The 13,572-nt window shown below is 41.4% G+C and overlaps 1 protein-coding gene across 1 annotated transcript in view; it reads left to right on the forward strand.

Annotated features, from left to right (window-relative positions):
- CDH13 (cadherin 13) overlaps positions 1 to 13,572 on the forward strand; it is a 958,432-nt gene that overhangs the window by 409,692 nt on the left and 535,168 nt on the right. Inside the window, exon 4 of the mRNA XM_012743295.2 lies at positions 1,501 to 1,617. Coding sequence (XP_012598749.2) covers positions 1,501 to 1,617 — 117 coding nt within the window. The remainder of the gene's footprint in view (positions 1 to 1,500; positions 1,618 to 13,572) is intronic.

Consider the following 13,572-nt stretch of genomic DNA (forward strand, 5'->3'; position numbering starts at 1 on the left):
GGCAGGCTAAGATTTATTTACTTGGGAGGTTTGCTGCAAATATTAGAGCTGACACATACATAGTGCCTAGCACATTGGTCAACATGTGCTTAATATATCGTTATTGCCGTAGTTTGTGGAAGTGATGGTGAAGGCAGCAGAGTGATGACGACAGTGATTGGAACACGGTCTTCACAGCTGCCTTATTGGTAATGGCCTGAGAGTATCTCCTACTAATGGGCCCAAATTTAACCTTGTCTTTACTGTTGAACATTTGGGTTGTTTTTCATTTTTCCATTATAAATCATGTCTTACTAAACTTCTTTTTGCATGCAGTTTTATTCTTCTTTTGAAGTTAGCATTTGGATGCATTCCTAAGAGCTAAATTGCAGAGTAAAGGGATACGTACATTTGTAGGCTCTCAATAAATATTTCCTAATTGCTTTCCACAAGGGTGCTATCAATTTATGCTCCCACCAAAATCAAGAGAAAAACTGTTTATAGAAGCTCTCAGAGTCTTAGCTTGTTTCCTTTTGATTTTTCTTAGTAAATTTTCCTTTAAGACTATAACACACACACACACACACACACTTTTATGGGATCACATGGCTAAAAATGGCATGAAACTATCATTTATCACATGATTTTGATGGGAACCTATTGTCAACTTTAAGATGCTTAGTTCTGGTGATACAGAAGATAATTTTGTGCATTTGATAGGAACCTGTTACACCCTTTAAACACATCTCTAGGCTTTTCTTATCTTTTAAAAAGAGGAAATTTCTTCTTTATAGGCAACAGTTTTTAGCTTGAATTTAATAATATCATTTGGTCTCCTTTATGTTTTCTTTCTTTTTTTGTAAAGTGATACTAGTGCTTTATTTAAAATAATGATATAAAGTTTTCATTTTGAACACATATGTTTAATTAAAAATGTGAGTTACAGATAGAACAAAAACCCTGGCAGTGTTACTCCAATGACTGACGTTAGGATATACTACTTGGAGAATGTATTCCAACAGCTGCCTCAGAATAAATGTTAGAAAAAACATTGATTACAAGTCTCCATGATGCCTGACATAGTTAGGAACTTTGCGACTGTCCCTTCATCCCTATTCGTTTGTGAGTGTAAGGGCCTTGCATTTGGCCATGAAGAGAACTGCTTTTATATCTGGTACATTCTCTGGGTAACTGACCAGGTGAGTAATCTACTTGCTTGTAGGTTAAGAACAGTAATACACAAGCAAGCACTGAAGGCTGTATAAATCAAGACTGACATTGTCAAAAGAGTAATTCAGAAGATGGGATTAAATAGCTTAATGATAGTCATTGTGAATCACAGTGTCAGCTTTTGTATAATTCTAATGATGTACTTGGTAACGCTAATGAGGTTTGATAGAATAAAATTAACAATGTCCAAACAGCTGTATGCTTTCACAACAAAAGAACTGTATCTCAGAGCAGACTGATACATCCTTTCCATGGGAGATTTTAGTCAACTTGTTTTGTTTTCTCTTTTAGGATATATTTAAATTTGCAAGAACTTCTCCTGTCCCAAGACAAAAGAGATCCATCGTGGTATCTCCCATTTTAATTCCAGAGAATCAGAGACAACCTTTCCCAAGAGACGTGGGCAAGGTAAGTCATACAAAGGACAAATGACAAAAGCATGTTTTTATTAAGAGTTGGGCGCACATGAGGTAAGCTGACTGTGACCGTCTTGGTAACCAGCTGGAATTGGTCTTAATTCCTCTAAGAGGCCAAATGATTTTAGCATGAAAAGAATTTTGAAAGATCATCCAACAACAACAACAACAAAAGGAATATAGAAAAAACAATAATAGCTTTGAATATCATGATTTGGAGAGCAGTGTGGTAGATGATGCTGAAGTTGTGCAGGAAGATGTCATTGGTTAAGATAGACCCATTGCTTTTATAGACTCTATCCAGGAGATCAGCTAGATAGGGCCCCTCAGGACAGCAGTATGTTGATATGTGGTCTTTATTGATATCCTGTTTTTCAAATGTCTAGTCCAGGAATACCACTGGGTTAGCTTTCTAAAGACTAAACCAGATCAGGGAAACTAAATCATACTAACCAGATCCAGAAAACACTGTCACATGAATCAGAACGACAGCTTTTCCAGGAAGAAACAGTCACTGTTAAATGAGCCAAAATACTGATATTGCCTTATCAATATATTCTCTCCCCATAGTAACGTCAACAAGGAGAATAAAATTTTGCCAGTTTGTATTTTTCAGTGAACCTGGAATTTGAACAATGGTGGTTAACTGAGTGATCTTAAAGGCTGGTGCTATTGGACTATTAATTAATTCATTAAATAAATATGTAGTACCTGTTATATACCAGACTACAAGCTGGGGCTGGGGAAATATAGCTGTGAATAAGCATTTAATAGAGCTTATATTCTACTGGGTAGACAGACAGTTCCAGAAGTAAATAAATAAACAAGAAAATGACAGAGTATAAAAACTGCTGTGAAAAACAGAAACACAGTGATGTGGAAAAAGAGCAAAGGCTGGTGGGAGGAGGCAATCTTTGCACAGATGGCTGGGGTGGCCAGTCAGAGTCATTAATGCTTGAGGGGAGAGTGGAAGGATGAGAAAGGCACAGCCATGGAAAGATCTAGCTAAACAGCATTCTGGGCAAAGGGAACTTTATGTGCAAAGGCCTGGAGGTGCAAAAGGATGAAGCATATTGGAATAGGGATATGCCTGGGTGGCTGCAACACAGTGAGCACAGTCTGGAAAGCCTTGAAGTCAGAGATACCAGCCTGTCTTGGAGGCTGTGGTGAGGAGCAGGAATTTCATCGTACATGGAGCAAGAGCCACTGGAAGATCTGCCCAAGAGAGTGTGTGCTTTGAAAGACCCTTCTGGCTCCCTTGCAGAGAATGCTTTCTTGGAGCAGAGCAATGGAGAGGAGATTTGGTAGGGTTCTGGACAAGGTGGCATGGACTATTAAAAATCTATTTTTAATTGAAAATTAGAAGTAGTAATTCAGTATCCTGGTAGTCACTATAATTATCATTTTAAATTGTAACTGTGCCACAGATGCCTTTCTTTAAGCAAAATCATTGCAGGAGTCTAAGATATGATACAAAGGGAAGCAGAGCTGCTCCAGGTGGACAGCCCTGCCCTGTTGGACAGCCCTAGCCACTATGATGGCCCTTGTCTAGACAGGATTCCCTGGAGCCAAGGATGCCACTTGCCAAGGGACCGGAGTCCCCGCTTCTTCAAAGCTATGCTCCAATTTCTGATGCATCCTTGTTTCTAGGTCCCCTTTAGGTAACCATGTGCTTCTCAGCTCTCACCATCCGTCAGCATCACCAGAGATACTTAAAAATGCACATTCCAGGGCTCTTCCCTGAGAGATTGATGCAACTGGTCAGAGAGTGAGGACCATGCATTAGCATTTTTGTTAAATGATCCCAGATCATTCTGGTGTACAGCCAGGGTTGAGGACCACTGGTCTAAACAAGTCCTACTCCAAAAGTGGCTATGGACCAGTAGCACTGGCATTGCCTGGGATTTTCTAGAAATGTATATTTTCAGGCCCCTCTCCAAAATGATCTAACCAGAAAGTCTTGGGTTGAGGCCAGGAATCTGTATTTTTATATACCTTCCAGGTAATTCTGATGCACCCTCAAGTTCACGGACAGCTAGTCTAAAATATGTTTTTCTCCCTGTCCTACCACTAATACATAATACTTTCTTTTCAGTATCAGAGTTGCAATTCCATTAATTAGGTTATAATAAGGGAGAGCATATATTCTGGGTGCCTGGCAAATCCCAGTTTACAACTGTTGTCATGCATAATTATCATTAGCAACACCTTTCCTGCTTAAACATGTCCAGATTTGGGCGATAAATTATGTGTCCATCCTACAGTTTTCTTCAATTTCACACATTTTCCCCCTGAGTATATTTGGATATTTTTCACAGGCCTCTTTCTTTGAGCTATTGAATGGGTTCATAATCATGCAGCTAACTAGAGACATTTTTCTGCATTGTTTTTTACGTGTTCCAGCCTCGAAAGGCAATTTTGTGTCCAAGCTGAGGACTCATCTCTTTGCCACTTATGTATTGCCCACATTGGCTTCCATCCTAAATTCTCTACGAAACAACTGCTTTTCTAAGTGTAATAGGCTATGAATGACACAATGTACAAGAATCTCCCAAACCTCCAGATGTTTGGGGGTTTTTTGTTTTTGTTTTTCAGAATGCCTTACAAAATCTATTTGTTCATACTTTTTGTGCCTTTGAAGGAACATATTTTCCTTTTTGTGTCTGCTTGTTATTATTCATTCATCTTACTCTTTTCTTTATATCGTCTATCATATCCTCATCAACTCCCTCATAGCTGACCAGCTGTGTTCTTCAGAGCTGTAAGAGAGGATATAGGCATCTTTAGTGAGTGCTGGGGATGTGAGTAGAAGGGAAAGAGGACCACAGAGGCAAGACGCTGGCCTCCATATATCACCCTCACCTAAGTCAAGGCACCTCTAATTTTATAAATATTACATAGTAGATTGTAGTACCTAATGCCATTTGCAAAAGAGATTCTGTGGCTCTAAAAGTATAAAGACATTTGTCTTACTTTGGCTTACCCTAGAAGTGAATTTTGAGACAAGAAATGAAATGCAGGAAGTTCATTTAAGAGGTGCAGGGAGTAAGAAAGTGAGGTAGGGAAGGGAAGGCAGTCAATTGAGGAGCTTGTTCATCAAGCCAGCTACCAATGTGGGTGACTGGATTCGAATCTCATGGGGAAACTATAAAATGGTATGAAACACACTCTCAGCATTGTCCCACCCACAGGGAAGGAAACTGGGTTACTTATATACCTGCTGGGTATTTATACATCCAACAGACATTGGTTAAGGGCAGCAGCCAGGGGTGAAGGCCCAACACCCTTCTGAGGTTTGGAGGAGAGCCTTTAGGCCAAAGAGATGCTGTATAGGAGCTATAAGTCTGCTGCTGGGCACAGGGAGGATGAAGTCTAGGGATGGGGACAGGGGACTGATGGATTCTGCTCCATCACTAAAACTAATATAAATATTAATACTTTAGTGTTATTGGGTAGGTTTTCACTGTCATTGTCTCAACATCTTCTCCCACTTCATTTCCTGAACTTTCTTGTGTCCTGTGCCTTTGAAGCCCACTATACTTGCCTGCCCCCAATAATATGTAGTCCCTGAATCCCAGGAGGGAAAATCTCTGCCATTCAACCCAATTCATATCAACAAGCATATATTTAACATCGGCCATTTATAAGGCACTGTGCTAAGGGCTGGGAATTTAATGGCAAAGGAAACAGACAGGATCCTTGATCTCACAGAATTATGAAAGAGTGGCTAAGCGAGCAGTGTTGATATAGATGTCAGCACCTGGTCATTATTTGCCCAGCACTGTGCTAAGCACTTTTCACCTATTACGTTCAATTCTCACAACAACCCCATGAGGATCATTTTCCAGCACACCAATGAAGGTAATGAGATTCTGGGACAAAGTAACCTATCTGAAGTCACACAGCTAGTTAATAACACAGACATGCCTTTGCTTTAGCCTTTGAGATTTCACAGTCTGCTGTTAACCAATATCCTTAGGAGCTACAAGCCCAGTCTGAGGATACTCATCCATGTAAATGAAATATTCTTGCTGATAATTGCTTTCTTTATAACAGCATTAAAATTAAGTGTAATTCCTTGAAATACACTAAAAAATAAGCTGAATAGAGGGGCAGATCAGTAGATACAGAATAGATAATGATATGACGTAAAGGAATTATACTGAAATGTTAATGGTAGCATGTAATTGGTAAACATATGGGTGCTTGCTGTAAAATTCTTCCAAGTTTTCTGTGCATTTGGAAACTTCATAATAAAATATTGGGAAAAAATAAGTTTAACTCTTAATAAATATAAAATTATCATAAAAGACACAGGAGTTAGCATGCTGGTATAAAAACACTTTTTAATTTGTTTATCTTGCATTTCAGGAGAGTAAATGAAGACTAAGTACCTGTTTCTTGATTTCCTTCTTTTTTATGGTCATAGCATATTACAATCTGAATTCCTTTAAGGACAGGAGACCCATATGCTAAAGGGTAAAGACATCAACAGCAAGGTGCTGTGGCAAGTCTGCCCTCTGTGGAGGCTTTTTCTCCGGTGGGTGTCCTGCCTTGTAGAATCGAACATCCCCAGAAAGCCTTTGCAGGCAGCTCTAGAGATGAGACACAGTCTTGACTGATACATAATTTATCTATCTGCCAAATAATTAATTAGTTGGTAAGTAACTGAATTATTAGAAATGGGAGAGGGTGCTTTTCCATCATAAGAAGAACTGTATTACAGCCCTGACATTCTATATCACTACTGCTTGCTTAGCCAGCAGGTTGGGAGTACCACAGGTGAGGACCCAATGAACACAGGGGTCTGTCACAACCTGACAGATGACGCCTTGCCTTAGGAAAATGATTTGTCTCCTAATTTCTGCCTCTCTTCCATGGCTCCTTCTGTCCTAGAATATCTCTCATTGTTTCTAAAGAAAGGATAAAAAAAAAAAAAACCCAAAAAACAAAACACACACACACACAGTAGTGAACACAATTCCTCTTACCTGTGATTTCCTTCCCTTTTGTGAAGTCTACACAGCAGGGAGGAGCTGGGAGCCTGTGCCCAGGAGAGAAACACACAGTTCCCGACATTCGCTTCCCCCCCTCCCCCTTTAATGTATGACTATTTCAAAATTTGGGCCATAAATAATTTCTCAGTTTTACCAACTTTTGCTGATAAATATTTTTTTTTTTTTTTTTTTTTTTTTTTTTTTTTTTTTTGAGACAGAGTCTCGCTTTGTTGTCCAGGCTAGAGTGAGTGCCGTGGCCTCAGCCTAGCTCACAGCAACCTCAAACTCCTGGGCTCGAGTGATCCTTCTGCCTCAGCCTCCCGGGTAGCTGGGACTACAGGCATGCGCCACCATGCCCGGCTAATTTTTTTTTTTATATATATATCAGTTGGCCAATTAATTTTTTTCTATTTATACTAGAGACGGGGTCTCGCTCTTGCTCAGGCTGGTTTTGAACTCCTGACCTTGAGCAATCCGCCCGCCTCGGCCTCCCAAGAGCTAGGATTACAGGCGTGAGCCACAGCGCCCGGCCTGCTGATAAATATTTAATTGCATCTTTAAAGATTTTTGAGTTCTTGGGCCCGATTGATTGAGAGCAGGGGACTTTAAATCTGTGAGGCAGCAAGGAGGTCTTTGGGAGATGTATTTTATTCTCTTTTATATTAAGTTTGAAAGACAAGTCATTTATGAAATGCTTATTAGAGATTCCACTTTCATCACAAACCCTTTTCATCAAAACCAATGAAAGCACATTTTACTGAAAATCCTTTTTTTATGCCTCTATAAATTGGTAGAATGGGCATTTAGAAAGACATCTTTAACCCAAGATGGAAGAAATATATAACTGGACCATGTGCTCTTTGTAAAGGGAATCAACATAGATCATTAGGCCAAATCGTGAAAACCACTGAACCAGGACTCTGCTTTGATTGTTTCATGAATGTAGGTCATACATGAGGATAATTTATGGCCTTTCTGAAACATTCCTCAGAGTTCTGGGTAGAGGATTATTATTAGAGGTCTCCCCACATCCAGGTCTCCGGACCTCAGGTTTATGCCCAGCTATGAAAATAGGAACCAAGGAGTCTGATGGCCTTGGAATTGAATTTTTTTTACTCCCTCAAATAGTCATTTGCCTGACTGTGAGGACCCATGGCGGGGGCCAAGTTGCAGCCTCAGAAAGCTGATACCACCCCCCAAGCACTGCTGCATCTCTACCTCATACTAAAATGCACACTCGACATGACTTGTGCCTTACTCTACACTGCTGCTGCCAATATATTTTATGTAATCACTACCAGCCCTCCCCTTTCAAAACCCATCGTTTTACATCCTTTTTACGAGTCTCTGTGTACTTTTCTCAGAAACTTACATGTGTTTAATTTCCTTCTTTTAAGGAAACTGGCAGTTTTATTCAACAACTAAATGTTACCATGGGCTGGAGTAGAGGGGAGAGAAATTAGGATATGGAGGACTTAAGATGCCTAAAGGCTCAATGCTCAAAAGTTATTCTTTTTGTTTGTTTGTTTGTTTGTTTGTTTGTTTGTTTGTTTGTTTTGAGACAGAGTCTCTGTTACCCTGAGTAGAGTACTGTGGCATCAGCCTAGCTCATAGCAGCCTCAAACTCCTGGGCTCAAGTGATCCTCCTGCCTCAGCCTCCTGAGTAGCTGGGACTACAGGCATGCACCACGATGCCTGGCTAATTTTTCAATTTTTAGTAGAGCCGGGGAGTCTGACTCTTGCTCAGGCTGGTCTCGAACTTCTGAGCTCAAGCAATCTTTCTGCCTCGGCCTCCCAGAATTCTAGGATTAATAGGCGTGAGCCACCATGCCCAGCCCCCAAAATTATTCTTGAGATGAATGAACATCAGAGTTTATTTCTACCTGCAGCAGCCAAGTTGTGCATATGCCTTTCCTGTTTCCATGTCATCGAACTCTTCCTCCTTCCTGGGACATGCCCTCTTCATCCTCACTTCACAGGTGCTGCCAATGTTCACATTCCAAGGCTGCATATCCAGCAGAACACTGACATCATCCCAGAAAGTTCTGTGCTTACACTGTCCCATAGGGCAACCACTACCACATGCACTAGTGACCACTTAAAATGCGGCTAATGTGATGGAGAAACTGGATCTTTTAAACTTTAATTAGCTTTAATTTAAACTTAAAAAGTAATACTGGATTCAATTATTGGAGCAACTTGGTATGTGAATCTGTCTTCAATTGTAAATTTTATTCTATATACAGGATCAATATTTTTGCTGAAAATATATTGTCCAAATTGAGATGCCCTGTGAGTGTAACATATACATTGGATTTCAAGAACTTAGCACACACACAAAAAAAAGAATGGAAAATATCTCATTAATGATCTTTACATTGACTTCATCTTGAAAATTTTTTGGATATATGGGTATGATTATAATTAATCTCATGTGCTTCCTTTCACTTTTTAAAAAAATGTGGCTGCCAGAAACAATTTAAAATTATTTACATGGCTCACGTTATATTTCTCTTGGACAGTGTTGATCTAATTGAAGCCTATTTCTGTTGCAATCTCCCTGTAGAATTTTGTTTGATCTCTTTTATAAATTGTTTATGCCTCTTTGATAGCACTTAACACATTCTGAGCAGAAATGTAGTTCCTTTTGTTCTTTTGAACCTACCCATTAACTATAATTCATCAGGTGTATGACCCAGTATAGGATCTAACATATAGTGGGAACTCAAATACTCCTTGAGTTGAATTCTAGCCATATCTATGGCTGGTTGAATAAGCATTCGCTGCTTACTGATTAATTAAAGTGATCATGGCCCAGTTTGTTGTTAGAATAGAATTAACAGACCATTATATGATCAGTATGGATATTTCCAACAAATTTTAATTTTCTACAGTGGCAATGAGGCCACCAGATAAATTGGTTGGCAGTCAACCATTAGGTCATATAGCCATCCTTAGCAGATTGTAATAAATTTGATGTTGATGGATTGTGTGTGTGTGTGTGTGTGTGTGTGTGTGTGTGTGTAGAGAGAGAGAGAGAGAGAGAGGGAAGGGGAAAAGAAAAGTGCATGCTTGCATTTCTAGATTTGCTCATATATATGATGATTTTTAATTCCAATTAAATGAAGACACTTAAAAACTTTTATTTGCAACCAAACTCAGTCAATTCTTAGTTTTGCTAAGTCTAATAAAAGCTATATTCACCATTAGCAAGTGTTGTCCTCCTTCTGCAAATTTAATTAGTGATAAAATATAATTGAGTTGTTTTGGTTCTTTGCCAAATATAGATATGCAAAAATACCCTCCATGATATACATCCAGCAAGTGAAGGCATCTGAGCCCATGGAGGAAGCAATATTTTTAACCTTGAGTTTATCGTCCTTTCAATTCTCAATTTGAAAGTTTCTTAGAACTTTATTGGCCTCAGACTGAATTTATATTTAATTATTTGTGAATATTAAAGAATCTGGCATATCAGCTTGAATTAGCATCCTAGACTTAGGGGGATTGAAAAATTTTATAATTCAACTAGAATCTTCTAATACCTGATGAGTGTCCAGATCTAAGCTGAACATGGCTACCCCTGTTCTCTTGAGTTCTTACAACAACCTTATAAAGTAGGCAGTACTATACTCATTTCTCAGATGAGGAAACTGAAATTGAGAGATTAAGTAGCTTGTCCAGGCTAGTCCAGTTAAAGAATGGCAATGCTGAGACCCAAACCCAAGACGTTTCAATGCCAATCAGTGATGTATCCACCAGAGCATATGTGCTTAAAGTTCCCATCGGTCTTTGCCATTTGCAAAGTGCACTCACATGAATTGACATGTGACTCTTACACATACCCTCAGACATCACTGCTATGTCCCCATTGTACAGCAGAGGCTCAGAACTGAGCCCAACTGAGGCTCAGAAGCATCACAGGGGTCCATTTGCTGTACAAATTGGGTTGAGCAAGTTCTGTCTGTGTTACCACTTGGAATGCAATAAGGCCCTGGATGGATTTCAAAACAGCAAATGGCATGGATGGGGGACCAGCCTTTATTGGAGAAAGGGGAAGCATACGAGTTGGGGTGAGCCAGGGATGAGAAGCAGAGCTCACCATCCCCCATTGCCCACAGAGAGCTAAGCCGGAGGGGGGATTTCTGCTCCCCCAGTTCTCTCTCTTTAGTCTAACAGCTTCGGTACAAACTTGTCAGTGGATGGATAATCAAACTCCAGGGACGTCTGGCAGCCTGATTGCAGACACCCAGACTGAGAGAAGTTGTCAGACCCCAGTGCTCACCCTAAATTTTTTGGGCAGTGATACGTTGGTAAACTGGCCCTCCGGGGTAGGGAGCCCTGATTGGGAGTGTTTGCCACTTCTGTGGCATAACTACTCCCATAGTGGCCAATTTCAAGCTACCCATTTGCAAAATTTCTGAATATTTAGCAGCGGACTTTCATGAAGCATTAAGAGTTGGTTCCGGCACATCACCTGCCTGGAGGCCCATGAAATGTGACACTGGAAGGGGTCAGGGCACATTGGTCCCGTGGCAGCTGTGCTTGAGTGGAGCCCTCCAGCTTGGAGAAGCGGTTTACCTACCCACCCGTTCTCCCCAGGTCTTAGCTTATTTCTTGCCAAGTTGAGCACTGAGGATCATTCTTGGACAGCTCTGCTTGTAGCAGAGCATTAAGTAACTTGCCCAAGGTCACATAGCTAGTGGACAGTGAAAGCGAGCTTGCACCCTTGCTCTTCAGCTCTGCCACACTTCTCGTGACACAGAAATCCCGAGTCAGCCTCCTGCGGCTGACAAGTTCCGAGGCAGTTGTCCCAGTTCTACCTGGAAAATGAGGAAGGAAGAGAGAAAATCCTCCGTGGAGTGAGGAGAAATGAAGCTAACCTCACAAACATTTATCTGATGTGTGTGTTTGCACACTGAGTCAAAGCCAGGGGTCATGTCTTAGATTAACAAATAGGCAACATGTTGAAAAGCAGGAGACGGCTTTCTTCTCTGACAAGGAAAGCCACTGTCTGGCTTCAGACAATGCATTTTCTCTTGGTATCTCTGTTGCCTGTCCTGTTCAAAGGGAGCCACAAGGAACAAAAGTGAAAGCAGAAGAAGCCAACTTGGGGGTAATTGAGAGATATCATTGCCCATTATTCTCTGTGATGAGGCCACAGCTGACTTAGTCGATGAGGGCAGTGAAGGAGTGGGCCCAGGCACAGTGGAAAGACAGGCCCTTTCATGGACCTGTCTGAGTCCCCTGGATCATGAGTCCCAGTTTTCAAGAGGATTGGAGCGGAACTGGATGGAGACAAAAATAGGCCAATAGAGGGTTTTTTGAAGAGGGGAAGGGACGAATGATGAACTCCTTTATTTCCTTTCCCAGCTTGGAACCAGCTGTGCCTCCTACTTAGGGATCTTAGGAAAGAGACATGGTGTGAGGCTGGGTCACTGGGAACAAGGCCTCCCAGGCATCTAGGCTCGGCCCACCTCTGTAACCAGTAATGGAGGAGACAAAAAAACTCTTTGTGGAAAGTTTAAATGTTCTATGGGTGTTTTATTGAAGATGCTGATGCTTCCTTTTGCATTGGGTGGTTTGGATCAAGAGATGAAGAAAGCCTCAGTTGACACCTCTTGAGCAGGCAAACAGCCTTTCTAGGCTGAAAAATTGGGCCTTGTTCATTCAGAAATATTTACTGAGCAATTACCATGTTCCAGGCAGTTCAATGGCTACAGCTCATGGGTTCCCACTCAAAGAATGCCCATCCTGGGGAGGCAAGTCTATGAACAGGCAGATGAGATCTAGGACGGGGTGCTGTGGGATCCCAGAGAAGGTGACGAGGCAGAGGAAGTCATTCCCAAGAGGATTCTTGAATGATGCCTAAAAGTAGGCAAGGTGAAGGCAGGATGGGAAGAGAGGGAGTGCTCCAGGCAGTGGGAAGAGTGTGATCCATCCTCTAGAGGCAAGAGAGGACAGAGTGTCAGGAGAGCTAAGGAGAACTGAATACGGCCACGGTAAGAGGAGGGATTGTCACAAGTAAAATTAGAGAAATAATAAAAGGCTAGAAGACAAAGAGCCATAAAAACTAGTTTAGGGAGTTTGGACCTTATTCTACAGATGACAGGGGGTTATACACTGGGAAGTGGCATGATCAGATTTGCAGTTTAGGAAGATTAGTCTGGTTACTGCGGGTGATGCCTGGAGGCTGAGAAAATCAGGAGCAGGGGAGACCAGCGTGGAGGCTGTGACAGGGCTGGAGGTGGGTGAAGACGTGCGGGGCTCCTGGGCAGGGAAGAGACAGGAGGACAGCTGGGAGGACACAGAGTCAGGAGCTTCTGCAGCAGATCTCAGTTAGCATGGGCAGGAGAGAGGGGACACAGGGGAGCGGGGAAGTAGGGGAGCTTCCCTCTTAGCTGGAGGTAATACACCTCCATTGGACGCTGAGCAAAGTCACCCTGGCAGGAGTTACTCTGGATGGAGGGTTTAGCTGTGGCTAGGTATGCCATGAAACTCAAGGAACTATTTTATCCACCTACTTAAAATTTACTGTGCTGAGGCTGCTGTTCTCTTCTTCTTTGCAATAAGAGAGCTCTTCCCAGAGGCACAGATCCACCTGCACGTTATGTGTTAGCTGGAGGTGGGCGAACAGGTTAGACAGAGAGCTTTTCTTTTAGGGATGGATTCATTTTGCACCAGTGACAGGCTTGTGGGAACACCAGAGTGTCAGATATCCCTTCCCCGTGTCTTCCCAGGTTTGAACACAAACCCTGACTGATCCATGCCTAGAGATTTCACTTTAGTCCTTCCTGGCTGTGAATTTGAAATCTTTCCTTTTTTTATTTTATTTTTTTTCTGCCAGCGCAGAAATGTGTAACAGCTGTGTTCACTGTTGGCCTTCTAGCCTCAAATTTATTCTAAATACATTTCTTCTTAGTAATTTCTTCTTTGAATACGGATGTTTG

Source organism: Microcebus murinus, chromosome 20, assembly GCF_040939455.1.
Source record: "Microcebus murinus isolate Inina chromosome 20, M.murinus_Inina_mat1.0, whole genome shotgun sequence".
NCBI lineage: Eukaryota > Metazoa > Chordata > Mammalia > Primates > Cheirogaleidae > Microcebus > Microcebus murinus.